The sequence below is a fragment of the Miscanthus floridulus genome, chromosome 14 (assembly GCF_019320115.1).
Source record: "Miscanthus floridulus cultivar M001 chromosome 14, ASM1932011v1, whole genome shotgun sequence".
NCBI classification, from domain to species: domain Eukaryota; kingdom Viridiplantae; phylum Streptophyta; class Magnoliopsida; order Poales; family Poaceae; genus Miscanthus; species Miscanthus floridulus.
This window is the reverse complement of record NC_089593.1, coordinates 21,342,892-21,360,052: the sequence shown is the minus strand read 5'-3', so window position 1 is coordinate 21,360,052 and position 17,161 is coordinate 21,342,892. Positions and strand designations below refer to the sequence as shown.

The 17,161-nt window shown below is 44.3% G+C and overlaps 1 protein-coding gene across 1 annotated transcript; it reads left to right on the top strand.

The window, feature by feature from the left end:
• The first annotated feature begins 3,189 nt into the window (after positions 1–3,189).
• LOC136505751 (NDR1/HIN1-like protein 10) lies at positions 3,190–4,172 on the top strand. The gene has a single exon (XM_066500900.1). The coding sequence runs from the start codon at positions 3,346–3,348 to the stop codon at positions 3,976–3,978; it is 633 nt and encodes a 210-aa protein (XP_066356997.1). The 5' UTR covers positions 3,190–3,345; the 3' UTR covers positions 3,979–4,172.
• Positions 4,173–17,161: the final 12,989 nt, after the last annotated feature.

Below are 17,161 nucleotides of genomic sequence, written 5' to 3'. Positions count from 1 at the left end.
CGGGGAAGCTTTCTCCTTCCGGCGCACGCCATCCCGCAAGTGCCTTGTTGTGGAGCACTCCCATGGCGACGAGGTCCTCGATGGTCTGCTCGTTGCTCCGCGACTTCCACCATTCCTTCGCCATGACCCCGCCTTTCTTCTAGGCGTCTCTCTTCGCCATTAGTTCGTCCTTACTAAGTGGGTGGATGCGGGAGACCGAGGGGATTGGCGATGATTTTTGGGGGAATAGGGTTTCGGCAGGAGGAAGAAGAAGGTTGTGGCGGCGGATGGCAATGGGGAACGGTGTGAGTAACTTACCAGATCTACATTATATAAAACAAAGAGCACCGTCGTTTCGTCCGCCCGAGAATATTGGGAGTCGTGCGCACGCGCCGCAGACGGTTGTTCACACAACCTCGAAATCTGCGCCAATAAACGCGCTCCTTCGTTAACAGTGTACGCGCCTCTTCATTGATTGTGTAAGAGGGCCCACACTGACACACCTCAATACAGGTGTCAACCGACTGTTTGCAAAAAAAAAAGACAGAATGACGTACTACACCTATTTACTTTTTTGACCAGACGTGTCAGACTGGACTTGGCAAAGAATAGAAAAATAAGTACACCAAATAATAGTACAAGCAGCGCAAGTGATCGTGGATTTGCCCAGACCACTACTGTGCTTGGATACTTCCCAGACCACTTTTGTGCTCAGGGACTGCTCCGACCACGGCCGCGCCCGGGAACTACTATGACCACCGCCGTGCTCGGGGACTCTCCCGACCACTTCTTATAGTTTTGCTCTCCTCAGCTACATGTGATTTGTACTCACATACAGTTAAGAGACATTTCTTTAGACCTTGCTACAAGGCTCATACATCGCCTTCCAGCAAGCTCGGGGACTAAGTGGGCACACTTCACCTTGCGGTGAATGTGTTTGTTTAAATCGACCCCTGTGCTCTGAATTATTATAAGGATTATTAATATGCTCGGGGACTGCCCCGACCACTGCTTGAATAATGGTTCTCCTTGGCTACATGTGATTTATACTCACATACAGTTAAGAGACATTTCTTTAGACCTTGCTACAAGGCTCATACCTCGCCTTCCAGCAAGCTCGAGGACTACATCGGTACGATGCACCTGTTGGTGCATTTCGTATCGCCTGTACGACGATTGGATTCTCAATTTAACTGGGAATTCTTTTTAGACCCTGGCACCACGTGCCTAAGTCACCTACTACCAGGCTCGGAGACTAAGTGGGCACACTTCACCTTGCGGTGAATGTGTTTGTTTTCCGACCCCTACGCTTCTGATGTTCAAGGACGTTATGCTTCAAGACCACTTACATTTCTTATCAGAAATACAAGTGGGCACACTTCTCAGGACAGAAATCTTTTTCTTTTTTCTTAAAGAGCACCATACATTCTTCGGACAACCTACTTCTCCGGTGATGACGGTGGTCGGAGGCGTCAAGGATTCAAGCCTCGTTTGTCGGAGAAGGTTAAAATGGCGTGTCGCAGCATAATACATGATGCTCGGGGACTAGCTGTGGGGGTATTAACCCCTATACCCTTACGGCTAAGCTTGGGCTGGCCCGGATCGATGGGTTCAGTCCACCCGAAAGGCGACGTGCGGCCCAGTTAACCTGATCGGAGTCCCGCACAAGGAATCAAGACGGATTTGGCGACCAAGCAGGATCCTGGTCGGTTAGAATAGGAATCCTTATCCGGCCATATATGGCAATTGTAACTGACTAGGATTAGTTTCCAGATCTGTAACCCTGCCCCCCGGACTATATAAGGCGGGCAGGGGACCCCTCTAAAAAACATCTCTCATTGACATACAGCAATAAAAATCAGACGCAGGACGTAGGTATTACGCCTTCTTGGCGGCCGAACCTGGATAAAACCTTCGTGTCTGTCTTGCGTCACCGTCTTGTTTGGGGCTTGCGCATCTGTCTGCCGATAATCTACTACCTTGGGCATACCCCTAGGTAGACTGCCGACCATATTTCGTCGACAGCTACAGTAGCCAAATTTCCAAATTTCGCGAACTAAACACAGCCTTATTTTCTTATTAGCTACTCCCTCCGTCCTAGAAAGAATGACATTATGGGGTGTGTGCCTATCAAACTTTCTTAAGTTATATTGAATTTATAGAAAATACTAGTAACATTTATATCTTCAAATATATTTTATAATTTATCTAATAATACTAATTATGCACTATAAATATTAATATTTTCTTATATACACTCCGTTAAAGTAAAAAATGTCTGACTTCACGGAAAGTGAGAATGACATTCTTTATGGGATGGAGGGAGTATTACTCAATAGATGTCTATCCACCATGAGTTTAAGGCACATTTGGTTCTAGCAACGCCTCGCCTCACCTGGCTAACACTGACAACCAGGTGCTCACCCAGCCCAGCAAACCAATTTCACTCTCTCGCACGAGCAAGCCAGATCTCGCTTGCTAAGGCTCCTAGGCACGCAGGGCAAAGACCCAAACATCTGAACTCACCCAATCCTTGAACCTTGATTGGCAAGGCCAAACAGTGCCGAGCAAAGTCCAAACGTGCCCTAAGATCTTTGGCCCCCACTGAGCTTGCCTACTCATTGTATTTTTCTCTAAAACTTTTGTTAAAAGGAATATAAATTTATAATAATTACCCCTTTCGACATTAAAACATGGACACACTTTTACGAATTACACAAGTACAGACGCAGACACTCAACACGCACGCACACTCACTCCTATAAACACACGTACGCAAATCTAACCCCTATGAGCACATCCGAAAGACTGTGCCGCACATCTCGAGATTGTCGCAGTCACCATATGTGCCTCGCTGTCGACGGGGACATCGCCTACCACTGAAAGCACAACGCCGTTAAATCCTAAAATAAATCTAAGAAAATGCGAACATCCATACCAAGTCAAAGTACTTGAATCCGAGTAGGTAGGTTTAAAAAAAAAAAACCAAACCATCTGAGGTAGGCTCAGTTAGCAACGTTGACACGCTTTTACTAAACTTTGAATTAGGCTCAGTTAGCAACGTGGACACGCTTTTACTAAACTTTGAATTGGCTAGCTTTACATCTGAATCGTTTGATGAAACCATAAAAAATCATACACCTATAATTAAGAAATAATCTACTATATAGGTCCATGTCCAAAGCAGTAGGCAGAGCACTGCATAAAAGTACTCCCATCTCAACAGGCCAAACCCAAATCACAGCTCACAGTCTCACACGAGCTCACCTCCCTCCCTCCCACTCCTTGGCATCGTACCGTTGACCAAGACCAGCCGGCGACGCCGAGGCAGCCGCAGGCTCCCCGGCTCCTCCTGCTGCAGCCACCATGTCCGGCAGCGGCAGCCGCAGCCGCGAGAAGAACTGCTGCGGCAGCTGCTGCACGCTGCTCGTCTCCCTAGGCGTCGTCGTGCTCATCTACTGGGCCATCTTCCAGCCGCACCAGATACGCGCCAGGGTGGACTACGCCGAGCTCTCCAACCTCACCGTCTCCAACTCCTCCTCCTCCGCCGCCGCTGTCGCGGTGTCCTACCACGTCGCAGTGAACCTGAGCCTGTACAACCCCAGCAAGCGCGTCAACATCTACTACGACACCCTGGACGCCGAGCTCCGGTACCGCGGCGCCGTCCTGAGCCCGGCCGCGACCGCGACCGCGGCTGCGTCCCCCGCCGAGTTCTACCAGCGCCGGAAGGCCGAGCAGGTGGTGAGCCTCGTGTTCGACGGGAAGGGCGTCGCCGTCCCCGGCGACGACGTCGGGAAGCAGCTGGAGCGCGAGGTGAAGGCCGGCGTGAAGCTGGACCTGGAGCTCCACGTCGACGCGCGGGTGAGGTACGTGTTCGGGAGCATCAAGATACGGCAGAAGCCGACGGTCTGGTGCGCGCTCAGCATCGCGGTGCCGTCGACGGCGGGCGGCATGGGCATTCTTGGCTCCGGCGACTGGTGCTGGGTCAAGTACCGGTGATGATTGGGTTGGGTTCGCTTGTTAATTGTTATGGTGGATTGTTCAGTGGCCGGTTTTTGTCTGATTTATTGTTCAGAGATTGATTGATACAGTATTGTTTTGGGTTAATTGTTGGTGTGTAAAGCTGATTGTGCTATTGCATTATTCATTTGTGAGTGGTTACAAATAAAAATCACATCAACAAGTGTCTGGTCTGCAATTCCAGCCTGAACATGGCTACTTCTACTGTCAGCTTCTTACAGCCCGCAACTGGGTCTTATAAAACTTGGGCCTCCTCTTGCATTTGCATTGATTGGAGGCTTAGGTCTCAGCAGCCAGGTGTTTAGCCTTGCGATTAGTATTAGTAGTTGGTTCATCCAGACCAGCAAATGCAGCTCACTCGGTTTCTTCCTCGGCTAGGCCACAGTTTGTGCGGCCGTTGACGTGAAATTTCTCTAGTCAACGGGCCGGACTGTGCTCGGTTCCTGTTGTTGCCAAGCCACGAGACGTCGACAACGACACGCCAGGCTGGCAAGGCCACACACGACACGAGTGCGCACTTCAGGGCCAGCCCGACCGGTCGTACATATGCGTCCCCGCGTGTGCTTTCTTGCAAATGACGGCGATGAGCTGTTCTGGATTTGAACGCGCGCGGCGCGGTAGCTGTTCTGGAGGAGCTCCCCAGGTGAATTTGTGCCAAACGGACCCAACCTCAACCAAACAGGATATAAGAACCGTCGCACCGTTGCTACTAATGAAACAGAGAAATTGAACATGTTAACATAAAAAAAACATATGAGCATAGATACATGAATAGTAGGAAAGTGTGCAGAGTTCAGCTGTTTCTAAAGAGCTATGTACTTAAGTTTTTTTTTATCATTTTTCCTCTTTCTTTCGGTATGAAATTAGATATGAGTTTACAAGTTGAAATATTTAATATAAGTTATCAGATCAGATTTGATATGATTAGCAACGTAAAATGGAGACAAAGTTAACATCAAAGTTGTAGTACTCGACAAGATTTATAAGTTTGCAGTTAACATAGTTAAAAGAATGGAGTCAACTATATATAGCCCAATCTGTTATGTAGCTCAGTTGGTAGGTGCACGCGTTTGAGGCAAATATGAAAATTGAGATCTCAAAAGTTTGAATCCGGGAAATCACATATTGATATTGATGGTCTTTTTGTGGTAAAGATAAGATAAAGATAAAGAATTTGGCATGACACTTTTTTCGGACCTACCCAAACCCGATCTACTCGGCGTATGATCAGGTCTACACAAAACCAATAGGATTTGCTGGCGCCCAGACGCCCGATGGGATAGGATTCCGTCGGATGGCGGCCCATTAGAAAATGCCATCGCGCAACCCCGGCTTCGGTCGCCAGCTCGTCCGCCCACGCCTGCCGATGCGCCGTTCGCTGCTGCACACGCGCGTCCATCCCCGTCCGCCTCGTCCCGCCCCCGTATGCCTCGCCCCGCCCCACGCCGCCGCTCCTTTCCCCTGACCCCCTCCTCTCTCTCTCTCTCTCATCTCTCTCTCTCTCTCTCTCTCTCTCTCTCTCTCTCTCTCTCTCTCTCTCTCTCTCTCTCCGCGTGGGCGGGACCCCGGAGCCGGGATGAGGATGAGCACGCCCCGTCCGCAGGACCCAAGCGCGCCGCACACCCCATTCGCCGGCTCTCGGCGCCCAGGCCATGCCCCCATGACTCTCTGAACATACCTCTTGAAACATAAAGCACTTAAAATGCAACATACGTATGAAAGTAGATGAAATATGTGGAACATGCACTTGCAACATGTGTGTGAAACATATGCAACATTCAGATAAACACTTGCAACAGGAAAACACTTATTGCAACATAAGACTAAAATAGGTAAAACATTTCGAACATACTCTTGCAACATTGTGTGAAACATGTGCGACGTCTATATTTAAAATGCTTGCAACATACGTCTGAAACATATGAAACATTTTGAACAAACGCTTGTAACATGCCTCTGAAACGCTTGCAACATATGCAACATCCCGATATACTTTGCAACGTCCATATGAAAACTTGCAACATACCTCTAATAACATCTGAAACACTTAAAACATACATTTACAACATAGGGGGAGAGAGAGGTCAGGGCCAGTTGATTCCAGCCTCGGAGTGGGAGCCGACGCCAAGCAGCCGTGCGCGAGCACCACCAGCACGGCCCATGCTCGCGGGTACCCTTGGCTCGGTGGGACCGACCCGAGGTGCGCGACAGCACCACTAGCACTAGCGGAGGTGGGCGGCATGCCCGACGACGCGGGTTGGACTGCGGGAGCAAGGAGCGAGAGCGCGCGGGTGAGGTGTGCGACAAGCAGGAGCAAGGAGCGAGCAGCGCAGGATGAGGGCGCACGAGGGGAGATGGGCGCTGCGGCGAATGTGGGTGGGATGGGCAGATGGCCGCACGGCGTTGTGAAGCGTGCGATGGGCCATACTATTTCAGCGAACGAATAATATTTTTTCTCTCATAACAAATCAGGAAACAGTACTTTCAGCCATGGCTTTTCAGCAAAGCCTCAGTAACCTCCATTTGCCATTTGTTGTGTGCTACTCATTGCATTGCTGCTAGCTGTTGATGACTGTGCCAAAGCTTGCACCATGTTCGCTTGAGCTACTTGTTAGCCATAAAACAATGTTTTTCTCTTATAATATTTTAGCATAAGCGTTAGCATAAGTCAAATTTCAGGATAATCGATCAGGGTGTTGATCAGTGGTATCCTTCTTTTCCACGTGATTGATAGCTGCTCGCTGTCCCATTTGTCATTTGAGATGGCACATGACAGGATGGCTTGCGGGCTTGCTGGCCCTTGTGGAAGCTAGGCCCCTGGTATAGCGCCCAAAGACCGAAGCCCTCGGTGGCCTGAGCCCGCATTGCCACCGTAGGACTAGGACCGAAAGCGATGCGAATCGATCAGGGTGTGTCGGTGTTTCTGTTTCGGCTGCACGGGCTCTGACTAGGCCAACTTTGGAGAAGAGCGCAACGAGACCCAGCTTGCATTGGGCTTGAAGCCTTGAACCAAGCTGCTGGCCCGGCCCATTTTATATTGCAGCGTTATATATGCGGCCTTGAAGAAGAGATCGAACTGCCACTGTTCCCAGGCATGCATCATGGAAAAAAAAAATTGTACGCGGCACTGTCGCATTGTAGACTGCCGTGCGACACGGCCTGGATGCCGTCCACGTACTGATCCTGAGAGCATCTCGCGGAAGCCCCGTACCCGCGTGATAAGCCTCCGCACTTTGATTCACATGCCAAATCGAAGAATGAGCCCCCCAGGCCCCAAAATCGATGGCCAAATTGATTCGGCAGTCGTCGCCAAAAGAACGTATGCACAGGCGCCTCTCCATGGACTCCATCCGGCTTCCTGCGTGCCTGAGCTCACCGCGTGACGCTGCCCAGGTCCGGCGCCTCGACGAGTTTGTCGAGCTCCGGCGCATCGTCGCACCATCATCCCCACCTTCTCCGCCGGCTGCAACAAGAACCATACTCGTCCAAATGGGCGGCCTGCTCCGTGCCCACCGCCTCACATCTAGACGCGAGATCCAACTTGTCCTCGTTTCCCTCTCTGAACTCCTACTGCACTTGCCATTAAACTTGATTAGTACAGAGTACTAGTACTAGCGATTAATTTTTTCGAAAGGACAAAAGCTTTGCAGCGAATTTTATTAGACGAAGAAAAAAAAAACGAGCAATTACAATTCACTATTTACATTGGCGTGACAGCTAAAATGGAGAAAATACGACCGGCAATTGACAGAACTGCAACAGGTCGGGAAAAGGAAAATCCAGGCTCGTGCACCACCGAAAAACATGAAAACCGTGACTACACGAAAACGAAACGAAGAAGGGTCTACTGCGAGATTGCCGTATTATGCTTTATAGCCGTCGTCAAAGAAAATTGATTGATATCATCTTTGCATAACATAGGCATTAATGTTCTTTAATTCAATTATATTGATCAGAACCTGAGCCTCCGGAGTTAGCACATTTAGAATACGTGCTCTTAGAATACATGTGATGTATATTTGTTATCTTATCTTACTATTACTAATTAGAGACCTCAACGGAGCCTCCACGTTCATCCTCACCAGATGCGCTAGAAAAAAGATAAATACTAGAAATTCTCATGTTAATCAGAAACATCTAGCCATTAATCAAAAGACTAACTATCCATAACCCTTGGATCTTATTTTGTTTTCTAAATAAATATCAACCCCACAGTTATATAGATAAAAAACATCTTAAAATCTCAATGTCCGGCGAAAAAGCCAACTTCGGCCCTACGGCGAGATTTCCCTAGGGCAAAAAAAAATCTTGATAGGCTGTACGACGTTCACAATTATTTATAACTAATAAAATATCTAACCGGGCTGCTCATCGCATTTACGGTTTGTTAATATATTAAAAAAAATCCGATCGACAGTGCCCATTCCCAGTTGGTTATCCATTTATTAATAAAAAATCAAATAGAGGTTAATCTATCTATTAATAAATCTTCGAATAGGTTATATCAACCCAACATTGCATCTATTTAGTTTTCTAAATAAATATCTAACTCTGCTGTTATAGATAAAAAAGAAATCTCAATGTCCGGTAAAAAACAATTTTAGCCCTACGGAAAAAAAAGTCTTGATAGATTGTACCGACGACGTTCACAGTTATTAACTGATATATCAAATATATATCAGATCGGGCCTGCTCATCACATTTACTGTTTGATACAGTAAAGATGTATCAAATTCGCAGTGCCCATTCGCCGTTGGTTATCTATTAATAAAAAATCAGATAGAGGTTAACGTTAATCTATTGATAGAACATCGAGTAGAATCCATCAGCATATATGCACGTGTGCCGGACTGCCGATATATAAATAAGTGCAAATAAATTGTTACATGTCTCATGTAATGCAATAGAAGATTTTGTGATGTGAAGTAAAAAGAGGAAGGTGAAATAATCACCTCATAAGCTAAAACTTTATACTATGAATCCCTATTATATATACTATTGTATGAGTTGTTGTTATGTGTAACACCCAGTTTTAAAGACAAAACCAGATTCGTTATATATGTGTCCAGGAAGTCCACATATACAACAACAGCATGTGAATAGTATCAGAAACAATGTTATTAGTAACGTACATATATAAATATCAACACTTACATCTAATCGGAGTATAGCGGAACGAATATTAATCTTCTCTTTATTCTTCATTCTTCACAGGGACGGCTGACTGAGGTAACATACGCCTAGCACTTCCGTTAATCTTCTAGGAACTCCTCCATGTCTTCTTAAATCTTCTGAGTAGCTTCTACTAGAGACTGGGGTGTGGAGGAAATAGCAAGGGTGAGCACATGTCGTACTTAGCAAATATAACATGGGGTTCATGAGGCTTAAAAGGTTGACACTGATTTACTGCGATTAACTTTAGTGAGTCATAATTTTAAGCAATTAAGTAGCAACAAATTTATCATAAGCCCATATAAACACATGATCAGGTAAACATGAATAATGAATAGCATAAACATAATTGTCATTAATGATCATCTATTCTATAAGAGTTCAAGGCCGCTCGTGACCGTGAACACAGCTGATATACCAGTTTTACACTCTGTTGAGGTTGTACACTTTCACCGTAAGTCGTGATTTACCCTTTTGCCCGAGGTCGCGAGCCTCTTGACCCACTACCAAGGAAGGTCGGCAGGGTTCACTATGAAGTCTTTCAGAAGTTCGTCTAACAAGTTAGGGCCGCTAGGTTTCCAATTGGTAAGGGGATATAGAGCCCCCTTCCGAATGGCATATTTCGCGTAGGCTATACACATAGGGATAGAGGCCGCACTATACTTAGCTTGGCAAGCCCCTTTTGCGCCCTTTCGGGTAACCACTAAAAAGCTAGAAAAGGTCTTCATACTGAACTAAAGCCAGAGACATGTAGCCCTCACGGTTGTACTGTAAGTCCTGGATGATCGCTTATAGATAAGTCCTTAAGGAGAGAAATTTAGAGCATCACAAAAACTATGCCCTAGCCCCCCTTAGTTTTCTGTTGCTAAAAATCATCTTTTAATGTTTATTGCATAATCTATTAACCAAGTTACAATATCATGGTCTTTAATTGAGCACTAACATCACTACCCAATGCAATAATCCCATAGGTGTCAAGGTACGAGTACAAAGCTAGGAAATCCTTAGTGATAATCAAGACACATGCACATGAATTAAATTGCATTAAGGGTTATTAGGAAAACAAGGATGGTCCCATGCTATACTTGCATTTCCACTCAAGGCAACCGCTTATAGAAATTCTTCAATCCTCTCTTCTGCAGCTTCTTGCCTTTAACGCTTATGTACGGTTCTCTTCTACTCATAGCAAACAGCAAGCACAAAGAAACATACAAAATAGACAAAGCAAAGACAGCTAAGCACATTACACCAATCATAGTAAAGTTTTGTAAACAACAGTGCTAAAACAGGGCTCATTGCTACGATCACGAGAACACAAGAAACGCCAAAAACAAAGCTACCATTACAAAGAACGGTTCATTTATAAAAGAGAAATAAAGACTATGTGCTTGGTTTCTTATAATTAAATAAAACCATACGAAGGTTATAACTCAGATTGGTTAAATTATATTTTAGTTCAAATCCAAGTTAAAACTAATCATATTTTATTTATAAATATGGTCATATAGATTAAGCAAGTTAAATTTTAACTTTGCAAAAGAAATAAACATACATGTGAGAGCATATAATTGAATTGTATATGACATGGGCAAAATAAAAAACATATTTATGTTGCTATTAATCAAGTTAACAGTGGTGCACAAAAAGATGATTGTTAATCTCCATGTTGTTTTTAATTTGGAAAGTAGTGTGAACAGAGATTAGTAAAAATAATATTTAAACTAAAAATTTAGAAAACATGAAGCGTGTTAAACTTCGTTGCCATACAGTAGACTACATCGATTCCGACGCGACACAGAAAGAATAGATTAAAGCAGGGCTAAAGCGATTAAGATATGATGGAAATAAGATAACGACAATGATGGACACATATAACTACAGAGACTGAGTGGCGGCCTGAGCAGCTCCACGACCTGAAAGGTACAATTTCTTGATTGAGGAATAAATAGAGAATGATGATTTATTATGCATGAATGACAAGGCATGACATCAGCACAATATTGGATCACTAAAATAATGGACAATGAGATGATGCTGACCTTTTATTAATCGGCCATTAGGAGTTTGCTAGTGATGTAAGCAACAACGTTGGTGCTGGTTCTGAGCAACGACGACTTGCAAGATTACAGCACAGATATAGCTCGGTTTGCAGGCGAGCGAGTCAAGACTTGTGGCCGCCGGCTTGTTTTGTTGGAGATGCATGGATCGACAAGCCGACAAGTTCAGAGCAACAACTATGATGATGGAGGGATGACATCTTTAGAGTATTCTGTGCATGATTTAGGGCACACAGTTTCTGAAGATTGAATACATGGGAAAAGAATAGTAACCTTGTGATTATTTTGGTTAAGGAAATATCCTGTTTGCTGACCCAGGCGATGACTACTTGCTCGCATGTGGACTGAAGGAGGATTTCGGCTTGTTCATGTACACGCACTACTACAAAAAGCATTTCTAGGAGCGGCTGGTAAGCCTTTCTAGGGGCGGTTTGGCCAGCCGCCCCTACCGAACCATTTCTACAAATCATGTATTTGTAGGGGCGGTTCCCAGGCCGTCCCTACAAATCGATTTGTAGGGGCGACTGTAGTACTAGTCGCCCCTACAAATAGGTATTTGTAGGGGCGGTTCAATCTAGAACTACCCCTATAGTACGTTTTTCCGTCAAAAAAAATTCAAATTTATAATTCAAAATCGCGTTGCCGAACGTCCCGCGACCAACATTCCGAACCACGTTTGCGTTGCCGAACGCCTCGCGACCAACGTTCCAAACCACGTTCGCATTGCCGAACACCCCGCGACCAACGTTCCGAACCGCGTTCGCGTTGCCGAACGCCCTGCGACCGCGACTACAAGCACAAGAGTATTCTATAAACTACAGTTACAAGTCCAATTCACAAGAATATATACAATCCATCATTAAATATACAAATTCCATACACATTGTTATCAACGTCCTAGAGCTAGCCTTTCAGTCTCACGAAGGTGTTGGTACTGAGGATTTCTACCTAAGTCAGACTCTCGGTCATGGTAGGCGCCTTTGACGTGTACAATCTAGTCCAATATGAAGTTGCAAAGGTCGCTGACGAGCTCTAAGAGTTGGTCATCCTTGTATGGGTCTCTTTTCAGTCATTTCTCTTCTTTCCACTACAAGAGAACAAGTTTTGGTTTAGTATTTCATACCATGTACGAAGTTTTTATACTACGGGTGAAGAGGTTCAAACTTACCCTTAAGGGGTGTCTCCTGTAGGCACCGGTGTTACTCATCATAGAACATATATAGTATCCATAATGTACACTCCTAGGCTCCTGCTTGGGGCACTGTGTGTTTTGCATATGAAAATATTAAGTAATGCTTTTGACAGCCATGTAACGGAGTACTAAAGAAGTAAGTTACACTTACCGCACATAGTGTTTTTATAGCCAGCTTTTCCTTCCTTGCTGGATCATGCCTTCCATGATGATTTGTGATATAGAACCTAAATGCCCTATTCGAATTATTTTAGCAAATACAACTTGTTAGTATCCAAAAGTGAACGTTACAAATATATATACAAACATATAAGCTAATGAGGATTGTCGATATGTATACGTCTTGAGAATCGATATGAAGTCTTTGGATGTTCAAATAGAGTCATTTGGATGTTGCAAAGGGTAGCCTCACACACATGCATAAATATAGTCTCACACACATACAAAAATATGTAGTCTTACACACGTACATAAATATATAATCTCACACACATGCATAAATGAAGTATTACAAACACACACTTACACAAACACTCCACGTTCAACAACAAGCTAGCCCGCTGTAACGACTTTCCCCTTGACACCTTTTCGTTCCTATGGCAATATGTCTTTGGGGAGGTTCTTTTCCACAACACTGATCTTCTTAGGAAAGTCTATGAATAGCAGCATCTAATCGTAGTTATTGTAAGCTTCAACATCATCTACGCCCACATGCTTTGTCTTATTCTTTGGGGGGAGGTTACTTTGTGGGGTCAGACATATAGAAAACTTGTGCGACACATGAAGCGAGCACCCAAGGGTCATCTTGGTAGCCTAGATTCTCGAGGTCCAGGACTCTCAATCCGATCTCGTTTAGTTGGTGTTGTTTGATCCAGCGGCATCAAAACAGGGCCACCGTTATATCCCTTCCATATTCAAGTTCCCATATATCTTCAATGATGCCAAAGTATTAGATCTTTTGCCCCAATCCATCAAGAGCCTCTATTCGAACGGCGCTGTTTTGGTTCACATATTTACTATCCTTTGCGTGGGTATAGTACGTATACCCATTGATGTCATAAGAATTCCAAGATGTCACCTGTCTCGATGGCCCCTCGGCCAACCTACTGATGGTAATAGAGTCTGTGGTTTCTCCAGGCGGTATGTTTTGGTCCTTCAACCATGTAGTTAGTCGTTGCTTGTGTTGTTTCATGACCCAATCATCCGAACGGCCATTTCTCTCCGCCATAATGATAGCCAAGTGTTCGTCAATGTACGGTTGCATCAGTTGTGTACTCTGCAAGACACTGTAATGCGCCTGACTCACCTCTTTGTAATCATGGTCGATGAACACTTTTCTACCACTAGTGTTCTTCCCAGTCAGCCTACCCTTGTGACGAGAATCGGGTTTACCAATCCCTTTCTGTACTTTTAGGTACTCTTGACAGCACTCGACGACTTCTTCAGTACTATAACCCTCTATCATGGAGCCCTCTGGGTATGCTCAATTATGCACGTATCGACTTAGAACCGACATGAACCACTCGTAGGACCATATTTCATACAAGTAGCAAGGGCCCAATGCCTGTATCTGATGAACCATGTGAATCATGAGATGTGGTATTATATCAAAAAAAGCAGGAGGTAAACACATCTCTAGTTGGTTTTGTGTCTCCATCACAAATTCATGTAGGTCACTCAGCTCTTGCTTGCCAATCGTCTTCTGTGAGATCTTCGAAAAGAAGTAGCACATGCGGGTGATAGCCATTTTCAAGAACTTTGGCTTTATAGCCCTGATTGCAATAGGTAGAAACACTGTCAGCATCATATGGCAATCGTGAGCCTCGCAGTGTGTTATTGACAAGTCCTTCATCGACACTAGCTTCTTAACATTTGTTAAAAACCCAGTCAGGACTTTGATCCCCCTCAGGAAAGTGCATATAGCTCTCTTCTCGTCTGGTGTTAGGTTGAAGGACGCCGCTGGCAGAGTGTATTTTCCATTAGCCTCATGTACCGGGTGAAGCTATGGCATCACGTTTAGCTGCACCATGTCTTTCCGTGCTTTTAGACCATCCTTTGACTTGCCTATGTCCATCAAGGTAGCAATGAGACTCTCAAAGACATTCTTCTGCATGTGCATAGCATCAATGGCATGGGGGACCTCCAAGTCTGGCCAATAAGGTAGATACTGAAAGAAGATCGATTGTTTCTTGAAAGGTACGCCTTCAATAGGAGGTGTGCTTCTATCTCTGTTTGTCCCATCCGGATTCTTCTTTCCATAGATGACGCGTATGTTTTTCACCATTTTGTACACGTGTTCTCCGTTATGACGTCTCTTCGGAGGGGGTTCAATCTCCGGGGCGTTGTCATAAAATCTAAAGAATAATTTGTTGAGATACTTGTGACTTGTCTTTAAAAAGCAACGGTCCTTAGGTAAACTATCTTCTTGGATGTATCCAGATACACCCATGTAGTACCATCCAAGCAAACCAAGCATCTCGTCTTTCCTTTGATCTGTCCAGACAAAACAAACAGCGTGGGGTAATCATCGGTAGTAACAAATATTATTGCTCTACATATGAAGTCCTCCTTTCGGAATGCATCGTACATCTGCTCCCTATGCCTCTATAGCCTCTCCATTTCTTGCATCAAAGGCTCGAGGAACACGTCTATATCAATGTCTGGTTGTTTAGAGCCAGAAATAAGAATAGTGAGGAGAAGGTACTTTCTCTTCTGACACAACCATGTTGGGATGTTGTACATGGTCAAGATCACTGGCTATGTGTTGTGGTCGCTCATCCTCTCATTGAAGGGATTCATTCCATCGGTGCTCAAGCCAAACCGTATATTTCTTGGATCATCGCTGAATTCTTTGTGCTTCTCATCAAACCTTTGCCACTGACTACAATCAGCTAGGTGTGCAATCTTATCATCATCCACCTTGCGCTCATCATCCCACCATGTCATGAGTGCGACTTTTTTAGGGTTTAGGAAGATACGTCTCAAGCGGTCGGTCATTGGCAGGTACCACATTACCAAGGCAGGAATTCTTCTCTACTTTGTATCGTTGCCTAATGGAGTGTCCTCTGGGGGCTGAGATTCTTGTACCACCTTTTTTGTACCCTTCTTATTCCTCTTTTTCCCTATGGAGGCTTCGTCCCCACCGTAAAGGTCATTGTTCTTGTATCGGCTGGCCCCACACCGAGGACATTTATCCAGTGACTTGAATGTTTCGCCATAAAAAAGTATACAGTGGTTGGGACATGCATGGATTTTTTTCAACCCCCATTATCAATGGACTTATGACCTTCTTCACTTGGTATGTGTTGGCGGGAACTGAGTTTGGTTGTGGCAGCACCCATGATAGGAGATACAATAGATCATTGAAACTACAGTCTGACTAGCCGTACTTAGCCTTCAGGATGAGCAGCTCAAGTACAAAACGTAGCAATGTCCAATGTGTCGGACAACCCTTTTCAACACCATACACAGTCTCCTTCGATGCTTTTGTCACCCTTTCCAAATTTTCTAGACCTTTCAGGCTATTTAGTAAACTCTCTGGTCCAAGGGCTCGAATCATGTCCTCCAAATCATCTTCATCCCCGACACGTGCTCCACCATCATTATTGGCACCATCTTTGTCGTTACCATCCCAACCACCAGCATCACCACCTTGTTCATTGCCAAACTCGAAATCCATTCGTGCATCAAGCTCAGCTGAATATTGGGACATTGATTCTATGGTTTCGTCATCGTATTCGTCCTCATCCTCGTCGTTAACAATAACCGTTTCACCATGATGAATCCACACTGTGTAGTCCTCAACAAATCCTCGCATAATCAAATATGATCTGATGATAGTCACATCTGTCCATGCCATACGGTTCTTGCAATCTTTACATGGGCTAATAATTGTATCCTTATTCTCTTTCAATGTCGTTCCATGCTTCTTTGCGGCTTCAATAAATTTATCCACCTCTCCACGAAAATCTGCCTTGAACCTTAATGAACCATACATCCAAGAGTTCCTATACTCCATCTTTTACAACAACAACAAAATAAACATTAAAGGACTACTTATTCAGATATATATAAAAATAAAACAAATTAATAATTACTTGAGAATAATTGTATATACTTCAGATATATATGAATATAAATCTAATATAATTACATGAAGCATACAAACACACCATGGTAGAGGAAAATTAATTAATGGCCCATTTATCCATAAATAATTAAAATACATATTTATTGATTACAATAAACAATTTCAAAGACAACAATTAGCAACAATTATACTTTACCCAATATCTTTCATACAAACCGTAGTCCAATTTCATCAAACATAAATTTACAAAAATGAAATTAATAAAAAAACCAAACCCTAGATCTAGATCCACATGCACATGAAACATCCATAAAACTAACTAATTGTTCACTAAAATCAAGAAACATGGACCAAATAAGAGTATGATCTTGTTCCCTCCCTAATTTACCCTAGTACATTTAAAATTTGGGTCTAATTGGCTTCATAAGTAGCTCAAGCACCATAAAAGAGAGAGAAAAACAAAACTCTAATTACTCACTAACCAACCATTAAAACTTAAAAAAAAAAGTGTGGAATAGCATTTTCTTACCTTCTACAACCTCTCCACCAAAGGATTTGAGACCAAAACCTTCCTCCCTTAGTAGAGCAATTTTTGGGAGGTGCCTAAGGCCTCCCCACCTTTCTTTCACGGGTTGGAGTGAGTGGCCCGAG

Coding starts and splice junctions, on each gene's coding strand:
- LOC136505751 (XM_066500900.1), top strand. CDS start 3,346: ATGTCCGGCAGCGGCAGCCGCAGCCGCGAGAAGAACTGCTGCGGCAGC.